The sequence below is a fragment of the Anas platyrhynchos genome, chromosome 1 (assembly GCF_047663525.1).
Source record: "Anas platyrhynchos isolate ZD024472 breed Pekin duck chromosome 1, IASCAAS_PekinDuck_T2T, whole genome shotgun sequence".
Classification (NCBI taxonomy): Eukaryota; Metazoa; Chordata; class Aves; order Anseriformes; family Anatidae; genus Anas; species Anas platyrhynchos.
The window spans coordinates 2,073,467-2,096,820 of NC_092587.1; the positions used below are offsets into that span (position 1 = coordinate 2,073,467).

General features: G+C 38.2%; 1 protein-coding gene across 10 annotated transcripts in view; it reads right to left on the reverse strand.

Moving 5' to 3' along the window:
- The window catches only part of LRGUK (leucine rich repeats and guanylate kinase domain containing), a 51,131-nt gene that overhangs the window by 25,225 nt on the left and 2,552 nt on the right, over positions 1-23,354 (reverse strand). For all 10 annotated transcript variants that reach the window (XR_011810614.1, XR_011810634.1, XR_011810604.1 and 7 more), the window contains exons 4-12: positions 22,451-22,551; positions 21,587-21,668; positions 18,110-18,234; positions 14,951-15,094; positions 12,099-12,179; positions 9,727-9,813; positions 8,109-8,215; positions 3,774-3,893; positions 663-759 (exon numbers count right to left, since the gene is read on the reverse strand). Coding sequence is in view for 5 of the 10 variants with exons in the window: in XM_072040749.1 (XP_071896850.1) it covers positions 663-759; positions 3,774-3,893; positions 8,109-8,215; positions 9,727-9,813; positions 12,099-12,179; positions 14,951-15,094; positions 18,110-18,234; positions 21,587-21,668; positions 22,451-22,551 (944 nt within the window). In the remaining 5 variants the exon portion in view is untranslated. The remainder of the gene's footprint in view (positions 1-662; positions 760-3,773; positions 3,894-8,108; positions 8,216-9,726; positions 9,814-12,098; positions 12,180-14,950; positions 15,095-18,109; positions 18,235-21,586; positions 21,669-22,450; positions 22,552-23,354) is intronic.

Genomic DNA, 23,354 nt, shown 5'->3' on the forward strand with positions numbered 1-23,354 from the left:
AGTAGTATGTCTAGAGAAATGAAGGCAGATTATATTATTTTAAACTCCTCGATTGCTGAGAGTTACCGTTAAGAACCAGATCAGTTGCTTAACGCTGCGTTGGCTCCCCTGTTTGTGTATGTACAAATAATGAGCTCTGTTGTGGCTTTTCATGCCAAAGTTTTATTGCAGGCAGCAAAAGGCATCAGAAACAGTAGCTGGAGGCACACCGCCTTCAGAGAGGAAGACAATGCCTTTAGGGGGACAGAAGGGGGGATTTGCTAAAGTTTAAAAGACTGCATTCCCTGCAGGGTTGCTGGAAAATTGGGAAAAAAAAATAAATGGCAGTTATTTCCTGAGTTTTTGCTTCTGGTACCCACACTAGATACTTGCATAGGCAAATAAGCTTCTTTTTACATTATAATACTGTCTAAAAATTCCTGCTGACCACTACGCCAACTTAATGGTTTCTATATATGCATACAGAAGAAAAAAAGAGATATAAATGTACAATGAATTTCTGGTTGCTGTGTATGCGCTTAAGCCACATAACTGTGAGTGAAAGGGCAAACAAAGACACAGACTTCAAAAAATAAAACAATAACATCAGAGCTGGATGGAAAAGTTGAGTTCACACTGACTGTAAGGAAACAGGCGTAGCTGAATGTTCATCAGGTACTCACTGTGCTCAACATTTTGTCAAATGCTTCTTGAGAAACGAAATAGTAATCAAGTCTGTTTTCTTCACCAAAGTAAGCTGCCCTGGTGGTATGACAGGGACTGGAAAATATATAGCATAATAAAGAAATAACCTGTTTTCAATCATAGAAGCAGCTATGGAATAGGAGGGGGGAAAAGGGAGAATACTACAAATCATTTTATTTTTAAGAAGAGAAGAAATATGGGAAATATAAAGAGGTGCAAATCATACCCCTAATGCTGCATATTTGAAAGATTAACCCATAAATACACAAAAAAAAAGTTTAAATGTAACATTACGTTTTGGCTATAAATCCCCTCCAACCCGGGATAGCCTGAGCTGAAGCTGTCACAGGGCCCTGTAATAGAGAAATGCCGAAACCATTTTTCTCCAGGGATGTCAGCTTGCGAATGATATAAAGTAGAACCCTAAATATGGAAAAGGAGACTAGGAGTTAGGCTGACCTCCAAGGTTAAGAAAGAGATATAAAGTCCAATCTTTAAATAGCGCCCCATTATTAAGGGGAGAAACAATCCCCAAACAAGGGAGATAAGTGGGGCACAAGGCAGGAAAAGTAATTGCCTGCCACCACGTAAGGATAATAGGATAAAGCTCAGATATGTGAGCTTATTACCAGGGTGAAACACTAAAACAAAACAGAACAGAACCAAAACAACAACAACAAAAAATGGCTAAGACAGTGAACTTAGCAACTTTGGATTAAACTATTGAGTAACCCATGTTCTTAGGAAATAATATTTTGCTAATCGTTTCTGTTTTGGCTTTGCTTTTAATTTTTACATCGTAGGATACCAGGAACAGAAGTGTGATAGGGAACTCTAGCGTTGATTCACACTGAGAACATTTCATCTCCTTGACTTTTGTTGGGCTACCCTGGAAAACGTGGTAAAAATATCTATATCCCACCTGCTAGTATCCCACCTACTAGGCTCACCCTACATCATCACATTTTTTGCTTGATGATAATGCTACATTGAAAATACAATTATTTAATGCTTTTTCCTGCTCCCCAAAGCATGGGGACTTCTAGAAATACAATTTCTTTCTCTGTTTTTCTTGCTTTCTGAGAATTTTCCTAAGAAAATGGAGAAGCATATACAACCAACAGAAAACAAAAAAAACAAAACAACTTACTCATTTTTCCTCCTTTATATTGAGATCTAACAGCGAACAAATTAATTTTGGTTCATTTATTTAAGATAGCTGAGTTGTAAACCACTAAGAATTTTAGTCTATAACATTGAGCTTGACAGATCTTAATTATCACAGCATTAGAGGGTGACACTTTTTTTTTTAATCATGAAGATATGGCAAATGAGGACAGTGTGCTACTCATGGACTCTGTAAAATTGCACTTCAGAGGCTTGATTATTTTTTTTTAAAGATATTATGAATGCATCCACCTTTAAAGGTCAATCTTGAGTACTATCCAGATGGTTTGAGGGTCCAATTTCACTTTATTTTTTGAAACACTTCTAAACGTTACAACCCTTTTTAATTGCAAGGCCATGTTTACATTCAAACTGCCAGGGTATGTTGCATGAAATACATTTTTAATGAGTGGAATGTTTGAAATTTAAAAGAGTAAGCCATAAAATTGCTTAAATCTCCACTGAATAATTAAAATACAACTTTGCTTTATGGTTGCAATTTTCTGCTCTGTTAAGATTCTGTCGCTATCCCCTTCTTTTCCCCTCATGCATAAAACTTTTAGGAAATAAAATACACAGTATTAAAAACAATGCTCCTAAAAAAACACACACAGTGCTTGGATTTGCATTCAGTTAGTTTGTAATTTCTCGTCTAGTCATTCAAAACACAGTAGTATCTTTAAAGAAAGGCAAAAAGATATTTTTCCAGTCCCATAGCTTCTCAGATCTTTTCTTAAAACGTCCTTTTGTTTTGCCAGTGTAATGACTTAATTCTGCATGCGGCTATAATCTGAGTACACTGCAGACATGTAAGATTCTTCACTGCAGATTATTACGTTAGAGAAGAAGGCTACTACTAGACATCCCATCAAAACGTAGGTCGTGGTCCTGATGTTAGGAACCCTGAGGAATTATTCTCCTAAATACACAAGCCCATGGTGCTTTTCTTGCAACTGACTTATTCAATACATAGGAGTGCACAAATAGGGGTCCAAGATGTGGTAAATGTTATGATACATATGAAAGCATGGTCAAAGTATGATAAAATTTGATAGAATTGTGTAATTATTAAAAAATAACAACAAAAAAAGAGAAAATAGAGGGGAGACAAAACAATTAGAATACAGGATTTGAGATCAGAGACATGCATCATAGGCAGGACCTACAACAGTTATGTATTGTGGAGAATGGGATGGGTGGACACGAGGAACAGCTTTCACCACCTAATTTCAGGTGGCAGATAGGAATTCTGGCTAAATTAGATCACTGCTATCTAGTGTGTACTGAAAATAGACATATAGCTCAGGTGAGTGTTTCACAAAGGGAAAATCTTCCCTTGAAAGAGCTGGTTTCTCACCACTAAATACCCAGGAAGCCCAAGGCTACAAGGATCCTAATTCAGGCCTTTCCAAGGGGGAAAATTAGTCCTCCCAGCAGGTGGTGATGTCTGAAAGGTGCTATTTACTTTGATAACACTACTTGCAGGATAATAAACTGGTCCAGCAATTGTGCTTGCTTCCTTGCCTAGCTTCAGGATGCAGCGTGCACGTGCATGCTAATGTGTTTACACCCAGGTACATTCCAAAAATTAAGAGAAATCTATACATATCTAAACAGATGTTTAGGTGGAGGGGCATATGTGAGCAGAGATAGAGCAGATCAATAAAAGGAGCTCTAAATGACACTTTTTGTTTGCTTCTCTGCTGTTCACCTTTGAAAAGAACAAGATAAATTAAACAGCTTTTCTTTTTAAGAAAGTATTTGATGGCTCCAGGCAATCAAGCACCGGGAAAAGATTAAATGCATAGCAACAACCGTTTATAGGTTGTCTTTAACTTTTAACTTCTTAAAAAAAAAGAAAGAAACAGGAGCAATTTCAGCCTTTATCACTGTGTACTTTTAACCTTAAGAAGCAAACTTACCCAAATCTGAAGAAATTATTGAACTGTCTGCAGATCCTATGAGTAAGCTCTCTTTTACCACAGGCTAGAGGTCCTACTAATACCAGCATGGGGTAGGGAGCATCAAGACTAGGTAGAGTGCTACAAGAAAGGAAAACAAGGAGCCATTATATTAGGCACAAATAAAGTCTTCAGCAACTTTGTATAAAGCCTCTGTGGAGACTTCATCATCATTTCTACTAATCTCATCTGTCTATCACACTGCTCGCATTGTTCGCAGCGTAGACAAAAATTGTGAGAAGTGTGTGCTCAGTTTGATATGTTCCAAACACAAAAATAGCACAAAATACCACATTAAAGACCCCTGGGTCTCTTTTGCCAAAGGAATAATGTTACGTGTACTATAATCTTCTCTGATTTATAGTCTTTTCTAAAGCTCCCTCTGCAGTTACGGTATTGCTGGGTTTTGTTTAAGAGTTTTCCAATTCTATTGCAGGGATGGTAATATTTTAATGATCAGGATAATAAGCCTGGCATGAACCTGGACTCAATCCTACACACCTTTATGCACTCCTGCATATAATCTTGCTGACTTCCACGGCCTTGCCAGATGAAGGTGGCAATTTGTAAAGAGCTCTTCAATTCAGGATAATGAGAGACACTAAGACCCTTAAACTCCTCCGAACACAAATAACACTACAATGAAAGAAAGCAAAGTGTTGCAAAAATACAAAGCCTTCACTTAGGCTCCATTTTCTCCATGCTGAGCAGATGGTTAGATCACCGAATTTCCACTTCCAGCTGTAAAGACCAGAATAAATGGCATTTTTGCAGTTCTGAAAGTCCAGCAATTGAGGCATCTAAAAATGGAATGCAACTTTGGATTCTCATTTTTAAACCTCAGCCAGACTGTAAGATCATGCCACTTGATGACGTGACAGAAGTAGTTGGAATTGTTTCAAAACCACTTAATTTTAACTAATGAGTAGCTTTAACTGGATTTAAATTTTAAAGTGGAAGAAAAGCACCTCTGCATACTAAGAGTGCATTTAATGTTATTTAAAACAGGTGGACGTAAATTCCTGAAAACAGATTTTCTTTCTTTTAACTTTTCTCTTACAAGTGCCTAGCTCCGTAAGAAGTAATGATAATCATCCAATATGAGCATGGGGGAAAAATCACAGTAATGGCTTTACTCCTATTTTAGGTGCAGCAAAACAACTCCATTTTCTACCTGATTATACGTACATAATAGGGCTTGATGTTTCAGAAGCACTACGATAATAATGCAATTCAGTCTCCTAATTCCTATGGAGCAGGTAAGTGCTATCCTCTCAGAAGAAATAGCAGACACACCTAATAAATTGACCGGCTGAAGGTTGTACACATGTGCTGTTACTAAACTGTAAAATGAATCCGGATCGTGGTCCAGTGTTCCTTTCTCCAGACTATTTTAAAGCCAGGCAGCAGCAGAACCATTGGGAGATCGAAGGTATTTTTCTTACTGTGCCGATTGGTGACATTTACAAAACAACAGGCAGCATTAGCACAATAAGCTCAATCATTAGCACAATAAGCTCATTAGCACAATATGCTTGGGATTCTAATTCCCTTTTAAACAAATTCCCATTGCTGGAACAGAGGAACACATCCTCAATTTCCTTGGGTTTATTATGTCATGGAAAACACGTACATAATACCACCTCTCATTACATCACCGCTTACTGATTATCAAACAATAACCTAAAAGCTCTGGTTTTCCTATAACTTGTAAGCAGATTGTGGTAAAGAGTCCTTGGCTCATTTAATGTTCATCTTTCAACTTTTCTTGACTTTGGTGAGTAGAACAACACGCTGCTGTGCAAGATTAATAGGTTTCAAGGCCAGAAGGAACTACTGTCATCGTCTAGTCAGCCCCCCTCATCGCACTGGCTACAGGATTTCCCCAAGTCGGTTCTTGTTTCAGGCCTGATACCTGGGGTTCTGTTAGAGCATATTTTAATTACAATGTTCCCGTTGTGGAGAATTCTTGGTACCCCTGGTAAATTTTTCCACTACTTAATTACCTCTGTAACTTTTAACAATGATGTCCTATTTTTTCACTGAATGAATTCATCCTTGATAGCCAGATACCAAGCCTCTTCACATGCTTGCCCGATAGACCGAAGAGCCCACTGTTATTTCATTTCTGCTCCCCACGTAGCAGTTATAACTAAGTCAAGCCTCTTTTTAAACGTTGCATGCGTTTATATTTGGGGTAAAATCTACATAATATTGTGCAGTGATGTGTTGCCACACAATTAAAGAATCACAAGGCACAGAACGAGAGGGAACGGTTAAGAAACTTCATGTTTTCTGACTGGGGTGTGCAACAATATCACTTTTTCCTTTGATTTCAGTAGTTATTTTTAATGGAAATATTACTAAACAGAATTAATTATAATCTCATCTGAGATAGATGCAAATGAACTATACCAATTTGGTTCCAATAGGCATTTTATAGTGTAGAAGACTAACTCATCATCATTAGGATGATTTCATTAATGACTGTGTTGTGTGTTTTCCAGCTGAGCATGGGCAAACATTCAAGGCATCATTAACAATTTTGGTCAGTACCATAAATACTGGTCTGCGTGTTTATATGTTTGTATACACAGCACCACTGATAAGACACAGAATTGTTTTTTTTTTCCAGCAATGAAGATGCACAAACACAATCCAATAAACAAATATTTAATCAGGGGCTATGTCTGCACTGGCAAAAATCCATGCCTTCAGGTAAAACTGTTGTGTTTTATTTTTTGAAAAAAAAAAAGAAATCTCCAATCTTGCAAGACAGTCAATAACTGCTTGGCGTTATTTTAAAGGCTGAAGAGCCTTCTTAGAAGCTATCATTGCCACAGGGATGGTATCTATCTTTCATCATCAAGCCCATAAAAAAAAAACCACAAGCCATGCAATACAGATATTCTAAAAATTTAAATTGAGTTCTTAAATCATGAATCTTAATCATGAATTTGATGTGTTCAGTTTTGGGCCCCTCAGTACAAGAAAGACATCGAAGCCCTGGAATGTGTCCAGGGAAGGGCTATGAAGCTGGTGAAGGGCCTGGAGCACAAGTCCTGTGAGGAGGGGCTGAGGGAACTGGAGCAGAGGGTGCTCAGCCTGGAGAGGAGAAGGCTCCAGGGAGAGCTCCCAGTGGGCTGCCAGGGCCTGAAGTGGCTGCAGGAGAGCTGGGGAGGGACTCTGTGTTGGGGGTGTAAGGATAGAACAAGGGGGAATGGTTTTAAACTGAAGGCAGGTAGATTTAGATTAGCTCTAAGGAAGAAATTCTTCTCAATGAGGGTGGTGAGGCCCTGGCCCAGGCTGCCCAGAGGAGCTGTGGCTGCCCCATCCCTGGCAGTGCCCAAGGCCAGGCTGGATGGGGCTGGGGGCAGCCTGGGCTGGTGGGAGGTGTCCCTGTTCATGTCAGGGGCGTGGAATTGGGTGGGCTTTGAGGTCCCTTCCAACCCAAAGCATTCTAAATGGTGCTAAGACAGGCTGCTGGGCACAAAAGCTGATCTCAATGCCCACTGTAGTTGATATAATTACAAACCACAAACACATCACAGTATCTTCCATCACGGTGTGTCAAAGCACCTCCCAAACTTTTACCAAGCAAATATCATAACTCATCTGCAGAGCAGCAAAGTATGGTGACTTTCGTCTTCTAGATGAGAAATGAGACAGAGAAGTCACCTGCCACGACAACAGCAATGTCAGAAAGGGAACATTGACTTGTTTCTCTCTTCTGTGCTTTAAATGGCAGCCAGCATGTTCACCTCTCACAGGCAAGAAGTCGCTGGACTTCCTTAAGTATAAACTTGGAAATTTCACCTTATGAATAGAAAACATGCCCCAAAGCCACAAAATAAAGCCGTTTTGCTCACAACGGGATGCCAGTAGTGTGAAGAGGAGTAAGCAGGATAGGAAGAAATGTTTTACAGCTCTCTTCTCTCTCAAGAGACTTTCAAATTGCCTTTGGGTATTGATAGAAATTTTCCATCTTTCATTTATGGTGCAAATGACCATCTGTTTCAACAGATTGTTTAAAAGAAATAGAGTTGTGGACAATCTGTCTCAGACTTCAGAGGTGAATGACTAACTTCATTTCATAATCAATTTCAACCAAACAAGATTTGCCTAATTTCCAGACTGCTAAAAAAAAATAAAAAAATACTGTGGAACATCTCCTCTTCATTAGATTAATTTAAAGGTGGGAGAGGGACAGAAAAATGTCCCTCTAAATATGACAACACATTCTGCTTTACTTGAGTGCCACCCTCAGGAGCAGACGTGAAGTGGAGGTAAGTTTACCTGTCAAAGATCCGCTGGGGCTGCAGCATGCCATACATAATCTGAGTCATATGGTCATTAGCAGCGACAACTTCTGGAGGAGGATCGTATTTATTCACAGCATCAACCTGTTTCCAGAGTTTAGGAGAAAAAAAAAAAGAAGAAGAGTAGTGATGTAACTGTTCCCAGCTGTAATATGCTTCTCAGATCACTATGAGTAACGATGGCCTCATGTTTATGAGGGTCAGTCTTCATATTTGGCTCGTCTGTAAGCACTCCGCTACATAAATCTTTTCAGGAGATTTAAACACAATTTGATAGATGGGTGGAAGGCAGCCAGAAGTAGCTCACCATCATTAATATATTCAACCTTTTACTGGAAAGAAAACAGGATGCTACACAAGATACAAAGTAATTCTGCTTAGGTTTTAATTATCCATTAATTTGCATCTTTTCATGCTAGTGGAAGATGCCAAACTAAAATCCTTAGGGACTGAAGCCATTCATTTATTTGTTAAAAGAGGAATGGAATGGGCATTAATAACATAAGCAAACTGCAGTTTTCTCCTGACAATGCACTTCTGTCTTTCCAGGGAGGAAAAGCATTCAAACTCCAAGGATTCTCCCCACTCATTCTCTTAAAATTCTATTGAGGGTACTGACCTCTATTGGGCTGTATTTATTTATATTTATTATTGATGTTATCCACTCCTAGAATATCCTGAGGAGAGGATTTTCTGAAATAACTTTAATCATCCAAAAGTTAATGCTTGTCTAGATCAGTCATCTAGGCTTACTTTTACAGTCCAAAAAGAAAGATTTATTTAATGGATTCTAAATGTTGTTGGAAGGAATGCAGACTGACACATAGGAAAGAATAAGATCAACATCTCAGGTAGGTGGGGTAAATTACACTCTGATATCATCCATTCTCTGTGCTCATGATAGCAAGAGCCTAGCACTAAACAAGAACCCTGATAATTATGCAACTAAAGTTAGGAGTGACGAATTACCTTTAAGGACCACTTTTTGAGAATACTTCCTTCATATCCAGCCCCAATTTACAACCTTTAATCCCAACAATTCTAGCACGGCTCCCAAATGCTACACAGAGCAACCAAATTATACTAAAAACAGCATGAGAGGAAATGGTTTCTATTAGAACAGAATGTTACTGTAAGCAGTCTGAGGAGTTTTTTTTTGGGAAAAAGATTTGCCTGAGAAAGCTGCATGGAGTAGAATTGGAAACAAGCATCATTGTAGCTTTCAGAGTTCACTCTGTAGTACACAGCATTGAAAAAGAACAACAGTATTCTAGAGGTTGCCACATAGTATTTCATGAGAATAGCTACCTCTTTAGATTCACTAACTGCTAAATAATGGCTGCTAAATAAATATTTTTTATGAAGCAAAGCTTTTACTGAGTTTTGCATTTTTACATACTACAAATGCTCCAGAAATTCTGTAGATACACAGCTAGATTTAGAAACAAAAGTCTCTGAACTTGTAGTCTATCTTGTAGCCTGAAAGAAGGGAGATTTGTGATACCCAAATGTGAACAAACCTGATCTACATGCATTGTTTTTTTGTATTTGCATTCTTTATTCAGAAAAAATTCCAGAATGATATGCTTACGCACCTTCTCTTCCACTGAAATCTTCTTGAGATCCAGTTCCGTTAATTGTGGCAACATGAATATCACCGAGAGCCAGTAATCTGTTTGCTCCTGAAGGAAAAAAAATTCCACTTTGACATAAAGTGCATAACTTCATCAGGCTAATATTTAATTTCCATTGGCCAAAGTTAAATTGGCCTTAATATATTGCAATATAAAAAGCTTTTTACCCTGAAGGATGTCATTACACTGTACAAGAACACCCCTCCTTCCCCCCATAAGCATTACTTCTCCAACAAAACCTAAAAGCTGTTCAAAAGTCTGCAATTACATTGTTCAAAAGGTCAGGATGGGAATTAAAAAAATAAAAAGAAAAAACACACCACCATACACACTAGAACACCAAGGAAGACTGTTGGAGAACAAAAAAACATTATCTATACTGGGCTATGTAATAAACTATATCTAATACTTCTGACCTTTGAAGAACTATAGGAATTTAAAAGGGAATTCACATTATAAATTCATTGCAATATATGCTTTTAAGTCTGAGGCAATAAAAAAGAATAATTAAAAAGCAAATAAAAAGCTGATAGTGATAACTGAAATTCAAATGGCAGTATTAAGATGATGTTTGTGTACGTTACTAAAATAGTAATTTAAAGGAATGGGATGAGAATCTGCTTCGGAGGAGGTTGTCTAAACAGAAAAAGGGTTTCAGACTGTGGAGGAGATGCCTGTTTCAGGTGACTCTGGAGCCTGTTTCAGGCATTTTTTTCCTGCTAATTTCATCGTGCACCACAACAGATCATTCTCAAGAAAGTCAATATAAACCTGGCAGTTACAGGAAGGAGAAGTTAAACCCTTAACGTTTTTCTTCTGACACAGGAAGTATCTCTGAGTGAGGTTTGTGAAGACTGTGTGATGAATACATATTTTAATAATAATTCTTAAATACGCATTTCATGGAGGCAAGGGGTGAAATGTATTGGGTTTACGGTAGCAAGGGGTCTGCAGGGGCAGCCACTGTGAGAAGAGACCTGGTGCTGTCCCCATGTCAGACAGTGTTCCAAAATGGAGCTGACCAACACCGAACCCACTCTAGAAATACCTCTGTGCCAACATATTTAAGGAAAGGAAACCCACACAGAAGCCCTTGGAGGACCCCACAATGCAGTAGGTTACGTGTCCTGAAGGACCTGCATCTCGTGGAGAGCCCGTGCTGGAGCAAGTTCCTGGAAGGAACTATGTTCCACGCAGGACCCTTGCTGGAGTAGGCTGTCCCTGAAGGACTGCACCCCATAGAAAGGAGCCATGCTGGAGCAGTTTATGAAAGACTGCATCCCATGGGAAGGACACCATGCTGGAGTGGGCAAAAACATTAAGGAGAAAGGAGCAGCAGAGACAAAATGTTATGAACTAACCACAAGCCCCTGTTCCCTATGCCTCAGTAGGAGGAGAAGAAAGAAGAGTCAGGAGTAAAGTCAAGCCAGGAAAGAGGGCAGACAGGAGATGTTTTATCTTTTTTTCCTTAGTATCTTACTCTTTTTTTTTTTTTAAATGGCAATAAATTAAATTAATCTTCCCCAAGTCAAATTTGTTTTGCCCATGATCATAACTGGTGAATGATCTCCCTGTCCTTATACTGACCCATAAGCTTTTTGATCCTATTTTATTCCCATCTTGCTGAGGAGGGGGAGTGAAAGTGCAGCTTGGTGGGCACCTGGCGACCAGCTGAGGTCAACCCACCATAAGTTCAGACAATTTAGAAATCACAAAAGTCAGGACACAATCATCTTTGGTTATTCAGGACAAATTATAAATACAGAGTCAGTATTTCTGATGTTGTGTAAATGTCACTGTCATTGATAAAATGGATGTTTGATTCATTGGTTGAAGAGTAACATGGGAGCCATAAAAGAGAACTGAGTAAATCCTAAAGAGAAGCAGATACAGATTCCAGAGACACATGATTTTAAAATGGTTACTCTTAAGTTCCTTTGAGCTTTTCCCACTAACAAGTCCGTACCTTCAAAGCAAATGAAAGAGGGTTCTCCAACCAAACAATACTAATTAAAATAATAAATATAAAAATAATTGCATACTATGAATACAAAAGTATAAATGGATTCACAGGCAGGATTAATCAAATTCATGGATTTACTGCATGGATATTAAACATGATACATATGCAGCATTTGGTCAGGAAGTTCCCCAAGAAAGGTGGGTAATCATGCCAGGGGAACCATCATTCATTCTTGCCTTGTTTCATATACCCATTCCTAGATGTCCTGATCACTCTCAGAGACAGAAAAGGAAGCTAAATGGATTATGGTAGGATACAAAAGACCAGCTCTAGATTCATATTTTTTGCTTTGTCTTTACTCCTTTCTTACCTGTACAGGATTTTTTAAAAGATTTAAAACTCGGAGGAGAGGCAGATCTTGAATATATTCAAGTTCACCCAGTTCAGCAATCTAATTAGTGACAGAAACAGAGCATAAATTAGCAGCAACAGAATCCACAATAACTACAGGGAAAAAAAATAAAAAAAGAAGTTCTCTGATTCTTGTTCTTAAAATCTGGAACTAAAAAAAAAATGTCATTATACTCACAAAATGGGTATACATGTTAACTGCCTTCAATAAGGCACTTGGATTCACAAAAGGCAGACAACTCGGATGTTAGCTGCAGAAGCAATATTACAGACAGTAATTTCGAACCACCTGTGTTTTTCCAGTTCTTTCAAATGTCAAGCCATAACACATTTAGCTTTTATGTGGCTGATGTGCTTAAGTGAGGCAATTCTGCGGTTATATTTGCGCTTCATGACTAGCGCAAAAAATTCCTTCTAAGAAGAGTTTCCTTTCACTGGAGCTCCAGTTCATCCCACCTAACTTTCAGCACTTAACTGAAAAGCATCAGCAGATTTGTCCTTGCCTCTATTTACGTCCGGAGAGTAATGCATCCCACTTAAGGACTCGTGCACAAAGAAGATCTGCACTCAGCCACTTCAGTGAGTTATTAGAAGTTGTGTGTTAATTGAAGTTTGAGTGCCTGAAGCAAAGTCAGACTAGAGGCATTCATACCAGACCCTGAGTGAATAGTTGTACGGCTAGCAATTGAAACAAAATGGATCAAAATGGGTCATGTTGCTTCGTTTTAGCCACCTGTAAGGTAGCCCAGATCAGCCACTTAACACGATTTTATAATCAGTGGAGAGAGCCAGTTCCAGAGACCATCTGATCCATGCTAGGCTGGGATGAATTGCCTTGTAAAGGTGCCTGATTGAAAGACTGAACCATCCCTAACTTCTAGTTGGCTTATGTAAGGTGTCTAAGAACATAAACCTTAACGATAGCCTAGACAATATTATTTTTGAGATAACAAGCCCATTGCTGAAGAATTTTGACCAGGTTAAGTGTCATTTGGGTGGATTTCCTAGTAAAGTCATTGAATACCAACATATTTGAAAATCACCGAATAGATATGTGAGAGATACATTCTGCAGATAAACCCGTTGTGCCCATTTTTGAAAGAAATCAAGCACTTGAGACCATTCTGGATGGTGGTGAGCTGAAACAATTCAGATTATTACAACTCTGAAAATTACTTCCCTACACAAAAAGCTCCAACAGAGTTCAATAAACCTTTTACATCAGGACCTGCAGTAACATTTAGCTTCTCTCTTTATGCAGGGGTCAAAAAACATACACTTTTTGAATTCAGACATTTTAATTCATTACTGAGACTGTGTTTGCTTTAGCAATGTAGTTTTAGTCCTAGAACTTTTGTGTTTTGGGTATTTTTGGTGGGTCACAGCATACATAGCACTGCATCTTGCCCCTTACTAGCAGCTAAAAAGGAAAAATAAACAGCACATTGGCCCAGCACAGACAGCAGGTGGGATGGTTCCAGGCTGAGGGACAATTCTACCTCGTGCATGCAGGAGAGAAGAAAAATTTGAGTGTTCTGTCCTGTGTTTGCTCCCAGGCCCTTCTGACCTGCAGAATACCACATCCACCCAGCTCTCCAGAGACACCAAGTAGCTGGCATCTTACTCCCACCGCTGACGCGGGCAGAGCAACCTAACTTTACACGGGAACAATGAGTTCCAATGACAGGCTTAATGCAGCTATTTCAGACAGATGAAAATTGAGGCTTAAGCAATTGTGTCGATATTCTCTTTAAATTATTCTGCAGAAAGAAATGTTCAAAAATTGTGACTCATTAAACGGTTTCAATAACATCATTAACAGAGGTAAAATTTGATGAGGCAAAATTAATAGCTTCGGCGTGCCGTAAGGAACGGTGGAAACTATAAGAGGTGACGGAAGTGGTGTTATTAATGCTAATAACAACCTCGCCATTAGTTAGTTTCCTGTCTTGTGCAATTTTAAACATCGATGTGCCTTTAAATGTCAACCTGAACTCACTGCGAGAAAAAGAATTCAGAGCGTATTGTATTAACTCCTGTAAACATATCTTGCAAATGGGGAAAAATGACAGAAAATGTTCAATTCCTGGTTTATATTGTTATTTCTTATTTTCTTCGATTTTTTTTCCTCATGCAGATCTTTCTTTGATGTCAAAATGATTCATGAATTGACAGTCTTTTCAGTGAGAGACTCTGGAAGCTCAATATCAAAAGGATTAGGTACATATGGCTTGGGTTTCAAAACTCAAATACAAATGAGTTGGATTGTGTCATTGTAATTCCAGTGAAAACTCTGCTGCATAACAAAAGCCACTGTATAATAGAGTACACACCGTTCTGCCTTCCAGAAACTTTCCAGCTGAGAGCTCAGAAGAATCTGTGGTCATAAAATTGGGCTGAGAGATATTAGCATACCCTCCTGAGGCCTGGCAGTAGAAAAGCTGTGATGTAAGTAAAGATCCTCAAGAATAATCAAGCTGAAAAAGCCACATACTCATCCCTATCATATCCACTCAAGGGAGTACTGTTAGTTCTTTACATATGTGAGCTCTAAATATTACCGAAGTGCTACTTACATAAAGATAATCCCGTCTAGAGATATTAAATAAGGCCCGAGGAATACACTATAAATCAACACGTGAAACAGTGCTGGAGTGAAGCACCAAAGGAAAAAATGTCACCTTTCCTAATATTCACGGCTTGCAGTGTAAGATTTTTTCTTTAAGTCTTCAAGGGATAAGGTTTTAGGGAAAAAAAAGGAAAAAGGGATGCATTCTCAGAAGAAGTTGAGATCAGTAATAAGATTGTTACCTGGTTATTCTCTAGATTGATCACCTCTAACAGATCATGTTCTTCCAAGCCTTCTAGACTGCTTATTTTATTGTTAGAAAGGTCCAGCTTCCGCAGAGTTTTCAAGCTGTCCAACCCAGTAATCTTCTCAAGCAGGTTAGAGCTCTAAGAATAAAGGGAAGAATGTGGATTCTGATAAAGTTCTACAGATTGGAAACAACATTTCTGAGGAAGAAATGAGTTTGTTTATTATGGAGAATCCTATTACAAGCAGGTCTTACGTGCATTAGCCCCATCTTCATCTTGAGATGACATACTACAGCTTTCCATTCTGCTCAAGGAAAAAGGAATCAACTATCTTTGGACTAACTTACCTTCAACTTACCTTGAATAACAAATAGCAAGAGACAACATCAATAAAAAGAGCTTGAGCATTCATTTAAAGCTGACACTGGCTAAAGGATACTCTTGCCAATATCAAACTCAAAATTTAGGAAATAGATATGCACATAAAAATATAGAATACATATACATACATGCATACAATTTCCCTCTGTAATGATGGTTATATTTACACTTATGATTACAGAATAAATAATGAAAATATGAAGGTAGAACAATACAATAGTCTTCTTTGGACTGCAGGCACTCTATAAAATACCTCTAGGATACACAAGTTCATTAATACATAATAAATGAAGGCAGCCTATTTACTTTTGGTGATGGCATGCACAGAAATATTCCAGATATACACCAATACACCGTCTCTACTGCAAGTTCATCTAGACTCTAACAAGAGAAATGACCAAGTCTTTGAGAATTCATAACTGACTATTATTGTTTTACATTCCTTCCAAACAAGGTACAAGATAGAAGGCCTACATTAATCACTGGACACCAGATGGCTTCATTTCTCAGGGCCTCACAAATCATTTACTCGTTCCTGCTATGAACTCCAAATAGTTATAGCATGCTAGGTTCTGTACTCATCTTTGTCCCATTGGCCACATGTACCCAGATGGCCTCTCAACATGATTCTCTCCGAATAACCTTGCAAGTTTTATATTTTTCCATCAGCATCACCTTGTGCTGAAAGCTTCAAAGCCTCATATTCTATTAATAAATATTTAGGAACTATTGAAATAAATAAGCCAGCTGACTCTAATGTTAATCCAGTTGTCTGTCCTTGACATTTTTCCTGACTTTTAAATGTTTAATTAGGTTATTAATAGCATGGAAGCTCTCTCTTCCCTTCCTGTACTTCGTTAGACCTCTTTAATAAGATACAGCTCAGAGCTCTAGTTGCAAAATGCTATGCAAGAGGTACACAAAATTTTGTGAACAAAAGGGATTTGTGCGGAGATCCTGTTTTGCTAAGCATAAAATTCCTAAGAGTCCAGTTCATTAAAGCTGCACTTGTTATTTTTTGCAAACACAAGCAGAATAGAGGCTTTTTGGTATAGCTAGGCAGTATTTACAGTTTCTGAAGTCTTTCTTCCAAACTTCAGACCTTTACTACTCTTTAAACCTAGAAACCTCAAGGGAAAATAGAAAGGAAAGCTGAATCAATGGGAGGAGAGGGGGATGACTGCTCCCATGAAAAAGAGGAACTGCATCTTATTCTAATTAGTAAAAGAAAACGCTATGCTAAAATCTGTCTATTTACATAATTTCCACATGACTATCTACTTTGCTAATTAAAAAAGACAAGCAGTTGGATAAATAATCATATCAGCATGTAAGAACCAAAACTGAAGAACATGTTCATATTAATAAGCCTTAGCTGTTAACACGATCTCCAAAGCATTTTACAAAGCAGATAACCATTACTAACAGAATTATTATTAGGCCTTTTAACAGATGAGGAAATCAAGGAGCACAATGGTTAAGTGGGTTCCTTTAGTTCTACTGAAAGAAGTATTTAGAGAACAGATCTTCCCGGCAGCTTAGATTCTTATACTCTTCATTTCAGAACTTTCAGACAAGATTTGCCAATCTGAGTTAATCTGATCCACCAAAAATAAAATAAAAAATCAAATCAGTTTTATTCCCACTGAAGTCATTAGGAAGCTGAAATATAAAAGTATTAAAAATATGCTGCTGAACACTTTTGGAATGTATTATTTAAAACATACTACTACCCACTTTTAAATGTGAATAGCTTTACAGAATATCGAAGTGGTGAGACCTACAAGGGACAATCAGGCATTGACGGGCACAGCCCTTACTTATGCCCTTCTACACCAATTACTACAGCACAGAAAAAAAATCTTTAAAATTTTAAAAGGACTGAAAAAGAACATTTCTATTCTTGAATAAGAGATTCATTCACTTTACCTAAAATATTTATGTAGGTGCTTAACACTAATGTAGCAAATATGAACGTATTTCTATGTATAGCTTTTTCACCCTCAGCTTCAAACTCCACTTAAATATTTTTAAATTACTGTTATAAAGTAAAACCTATTGAAATGGAGACTTGTATTTTTATGGCAACTCAACAGCATTAAAAATAGTTCTTGCCTGTAGTACTCTGCAACCTCTATACTGATAGCCCTTCCTATAAAGTCACTTGAAATGATTAAGAAGAAAGGGTTGGTATTATTAGGGATGTTTTACTAACATGGAACTGAGGAACACTGATAAATGCCTTCCCAAGGCCTGTAAAAGAGCAAGATGCACACAAACAAGCGTAGGCATTGATAAATAGAGGTCTATACTCAGCTAGTTATCCTCAGCAATCTTCATAACTGAGAGAAACAGCCACTTCCAAGGCCTGATGCATCTTGTGTTAATGTTGATGTCAGCAGTTGGATCGGAATAGTGGAGTACCCTAAGTGTCCATTTCTCTCCACTGACTTATGAGGTGGCAGAGAATGAGCTCAAATGCCATGGTCTACACTAAAAAAAATCTGAAGCCAGATGAGGTAACTGCCACTAAAAATCTAGAAATACACCTTAGAAATGTTGTACGTCAACAGATGCACCCTAGATATCAGATGACCCTCAGTGCTCCATCCTAACCCATAACATCCCTTAATTCTGTATTAACAAAAAAATAAAAGTGTGTCCCACATTACACGTCTTTCAAAATTTGTTATGTAATTACCTTCAAGTTTATTAAGGCATAAATATATTGATAGAAGACTGACAGGAAAACAACAAGAAATATTTTCTTACCAGATTGAGTATTTTGAGAGGTAAATTCTCCAAGCCACCGATTGCAGTGAGTCTGTTGTGTGACAAACTAAGATGAGTCAGGCTATGACACTTCTCCAGTCCTTTTATCTCCGCTATGTTGTTAACTATACAGAGGGTTTGGGATTCAAGGAAAAGAACTGGATGCAAAAATCTTCACGAGTTAGCAGCTAGTTAGACAGTGGGGCTGAAGTTCACAGTATGGGGAGCTCAACATCGAATGCTTCATGCTAAAGCGTTTCAGATCCCAGCTGCTCACACCTGGCCCTACTCTGAAGCACGCTGCCTCCTTGTCTGCATGGCACAGCTTCCCGTGGGGCTGCAGGGTAAGTGACTTCACTGATCCAGCCAGAAATAACCCCCCCTCCTTTTTGGTGGGTCTTTCAGCTCATTTTCTGTGACCTGGTTTGTAGCACAGCCTGGCATAACGGGGGGAAGGAACTTCTGTCAGCATCTTGTGAAGCCACGCTGCAAATCACCGGTCTTCTCATCAGATGCTCATGTGCAGGTAAGACAAAAGGGCCTTACATCTTTGACCCGTCAACTGGGCACCAGTGCTTGTAAGCCAGCTGCAGAATACAGGCAGATGGGTGAGCCATCAGAGGAGGGCTTGGCTTTTTTTAAGTTTGCAGACTACTTAACTCAGTATGGCTCCAAACTCACCTTGACATCCAACCATCATACACAAATCATCCAAGTAATAATGGATGCTTGTACTTGGTCGGGCTATTTCATGCTAAGTTACACTGGTGCTACACTGGCTGCCTGTACTGAAAGGGGAAAATGTGTTTTAAATTAACAATAGAATCAAAAGCAGTAGTAAAGGTCAGTAGGGTTCCTCTCAAAGTCACTTTTAACATGGTCAGCGTTAATTTTTCAGATTCCTTAAAAAAACAAAACACACAAAAACAAACAAACAAGCGAAAAACAGAAACAAAAAAACATATTTCCTTTGACAACAATCTCGGATTGCTCTTAGAACAGGATGAACTGCAGAGGCAGCTGTACATCCTTCTCCACTGAACTCAGACAACTCAAATCAGGCACTTAATTATTTGGTGACTGAAGTTAGGCAAAAAGAACTGTACTCCTATTGTAAAAGTCCAAAACTGAACTAGTTATATAAAAACAACAGGAAATATAACTGAGAAAAATAGCCAGAGCATGCAGGGGACAGAGAAATGCCTTTAGGCGATCAGAGAAGAAAACATTTTTAATTGACTTGAGATAATGAACTCTGCCTGCAAAAGGGACGAGTTCTCATTCACTTTTCTTATCAGGCAGTGGACAAGTTATCTGGATTTTCTTCCTTCAGTCTGAATGATATCGGAAATCTAAATGAAATGTAAGCTTAGTCAGGGCCAATATAATCCTCTTTAATAACTGTGACCTAACTCTTTTTTTTTTCCTAACTGTCTTCTTACATGGGAACTTAATTATACTCTTCCTCTTGTTCCACACTCACAAGCTGAGATGGGAAAGGAGAGGTGGAGAAATGAGCTGGTAAGCACAGATTTATCTTTTCAAAGGACCTCACTCCAGGCTGTCTCCGACATTTAGGAAAGAAACCAAAGCCATCCACAGGCGTTGATAGTTGACAGATATTCATCGATCTGCATGCAGAATGGGACTGCTCCTCTTTCAACTGAGGAGGAAAAAATTGGGTGAGCAATGAATTTGGGTCAGTATGAATGAGATCAACAAATCATGTACTGCCAGTAAACACAAGCACCAGCCTGTTTTGAGACAAAGAGCTTTAAGCCACAAGCATCAATATGAGGCAGCAAATTGCCCGGCACTAAGAACGAATATAATCAGTTTTATTCTTCTAACAGCCCACTATAATGCCTTGTAAGCTATTATTGCCCAAGCTGTCTCCCTCTCTGGTTTGGGCAGCTACCTCCTTGAAAACTCATTTATAATCTTGTCAGGTGTGCTTGTACGAGCACCTGTCAGAAAGAAAGTTGCAATGACCTTACCATCTGCATTGTAATTAATTTAAATATGGTAAGAAATGCTTAGTTACTGTAAATGAGGAAATACATGCCAAACATTGCCACTAGCGCATGATATTTATTTATTTTTTTATTTATGGATTACAAAGAACAGCTTGTTTTGTCTGCCATGTCTTCTGTGAGGAGCGCTTGACATGGGTTAGGAACAGTGCCACTTTACTGTCCTAAATTCTGCACTTTTTTTGGTCTGTTTCAGAGGGTCCCATTGCAATTGTATGCGTGAAACAGTTTTTCTCCCCATTACATTGGCATCGGTGCAAATGAAGAAATTGAAGGCAGCACACTGCTGCATTCAAACCAAGTGAAGAAATACAGATTCCGATCCACAATACAAATCTCTGATCCTTTTTTCTTTTTCATTTTGTCATATGCTTTTTGCTCCGAGACAGAAAATTAGAATTGCAAAGGAATAGTGTCTCAGTGCCATTTCCTGACAAGAATCACGTCACCTGCACACCTTTTAAAGCGTGTGAATAATGTAACCTGGACACCCTGCAAATGCTTTATCTGCTCCTACATGAAAAAGACATTGTATTAATATCGTTTGGTAATGGGCTACTTCAAGAACAAGAGACAAAAAAGAAAACACAACAGCCTGCTGTCTTCTCCTTTTCAGAGAGCAGAAAATCAAGATGCAATTTATGAAGCAAAGAGAGAAGGGTCGCAAGCCTTCAGGAAGCAATTGTAAGTAAGGCAGCACGTCAGCGTGAAGCTGCAGAAGACCTTTCAGAAAAGCATAGGAAATCTAAAGGCAGGCAGACTAAGAGCACTGTGGACAGCCTTAGAAAAAGAGGCGATGAAGAAACTTCATCTGCACGTTCGTGCTTATCTGATTTCTGTCAGAACAGTGCTTCTAACCCCAAAAAATAGGTCTTGCGGTGACTGTGTGGAAGGTGTGCAGCACAGCACCATCCCTCTCTGTGTGTGTGCAAGAAACTCAAGTTTCCTCTCACCTAGATTATCTTCACTGTTGTTAAACAGCCTTGTCCTCCACCAAGCCTCTTTAGGCCTTCAGTAATTACCTGTGTTTAAAATTAAACAACATGCACCTTTCTCATTTAAGGGAGCTTAGTGTTCCAAGCTGATTTACTATTAACCTTTCTTATACAAAAAAATACTGGGATTATTTATTATCTCTGCTATGCAAAGACGGTGTGACACGTCACATTCTCAGTTTTACATGACCCAAAGCAGAGGGTTTTCTGTGTTCTTCTGGCAAGTTAAGACCTTACATATATACACGAGCACCTTTAACACCATGAACACTCAAGGAAATCGAGATCAGTTTCATCACCATGTTTAAAGTCACTTCTCAAGACACACTTGACATTAAGAAAAAAAAACCACAAAACAACAAAGACCACAGGTATCTATTTGAAGCAAAAAGTTGTTCAATAAAACAAGCAAGCAACTTTTCTTACACTCAAATTTACACAAAGGATACAGTCCAGCAAGAGTTTGGTAAGTGCCTGGTATGCTGACAAATCCTGCATTTTAGGTATTTGATTGTATGAAAAATCTACCTCCTGAGGAGAAAAGGAGACAGAAAGTAACTTTTTTTCTTCAGCACTTACAGCTGTCTTGTGAAACTAAATGGCTGTCACGTTAGACTTGTGATCAAGGGTGTGGAAGTAAGAGGAACATTAATATTAATGTTGGAAAGTAAACAGAAAGGTTCTTTTTTCTGACACAGAGAATTCAAATTTTGGGAATTTCCAAAACTGTGCTATCTTTCAAAAACATTATCATTAATGGTCCTGCGGTTATGTGTACATATTAAAAAATGATGGAGAAGACAGAAATATACAAAGGCTGTATTTCAAAATAACATCCTGCTCTTTATAAGCCAAAGTGGACTACAAAAAAAAACAACAGCAAATGGAAGAATAGCATAAAGCTACACTTTAAATACATGTTTCACATTAGGAATTGGCACCAGTCAGTTTGAAAGGCAGGAACTGATCCCACTAAAAGTCTGATGAATTTGGCAAGCAAGGAAAAAACTCTGGCTAAGAGTAGCCCTGCCTAGAACAGTCAGCTGCACAGGGCATGCTGGGATTCAGAATGTGAAAGATAATAAAAGACTTAAATAAAAATAATAATAAATAACAAGAAAAAAAAAATAAAAAATATCTAAACATTTGGAAAAGCTACTAAAATGTCAAAGAAAGAAACAATGATGAAAAAAAAAAAAGAAAGGTTACAACTTGGCTTTTCCACATATCAAAATACAACAACTAAGTTTGATTTAAAAAACATTTTGAATTTAAACCTATAGCATATTTTTATTTTATTTTTTACAACGTACCTTGAGATTTTTTGGTGGCTTAAAATCAAAATATGTGGTCAAGTCATTGTTGGAAGCATTCAGTTGTAGTAAGTAAGGCATCTGACTGACACAAGAAAGATCTAAGAACAAAACAAATGCCAAATCCTTTACATGAATGCATGGGTAAATGCAGAGATCATCATGTCAAGATGCGATAATTATGGCAAAAAGCAATCAGAAATCAACTTGTGATTACACATTTAGAAAGCAGTGTTTGAAATGCAGAAGTGAGGTATATCATTACCCTGTACTAGAAGAAAGATGGTTACTAAAACATGAAGAATAAACACTCAAATCCTACATTAAATTTCCATTATGTGAACTTTGTGATATTTAGTTGTATACTCTAGTTCTTTTTAAAGTGACACGGATACTATCTGCATTCTAACTTATTAATTATAGGAGAAAAGTATTTGAGTCACTACTGAAGACTAAACAACTAGTTGTAAGGAAAAATCCCTGCTCAATTCAGACCTACCCCTCACAGACAAACTGTTAATAAAATGAGCACGGAGATGTGATGCCTTACAGAAGCGCTGCTATGACCAGACTCGCACACCTCAAGCAAAATGAACTTGAAAGGAATAACTTAACAGGCTGCCACCACAGCTCATTCCTTATCAAGTTAAATTAAAATAATAATAATAATACAAAGAGTTGGGGGTACAAGGGAGAGGAAAGGAGTAGAAAAGGATGGATTTAACCGCAGTCTCCACTAGCTACTTTTCTAAACTCAGGGTACAATTTTGCCATTAATGGAAAACTTTTGGGAAGGAAAGCTCAAGGCTTGCAAAACTGTACCAGCCATAATTTTACATATTATGACACTTCCGTGTTCCCAACCTTACTCTTGTTTTGACATGCTTGCTTGCATTTTAGTTTT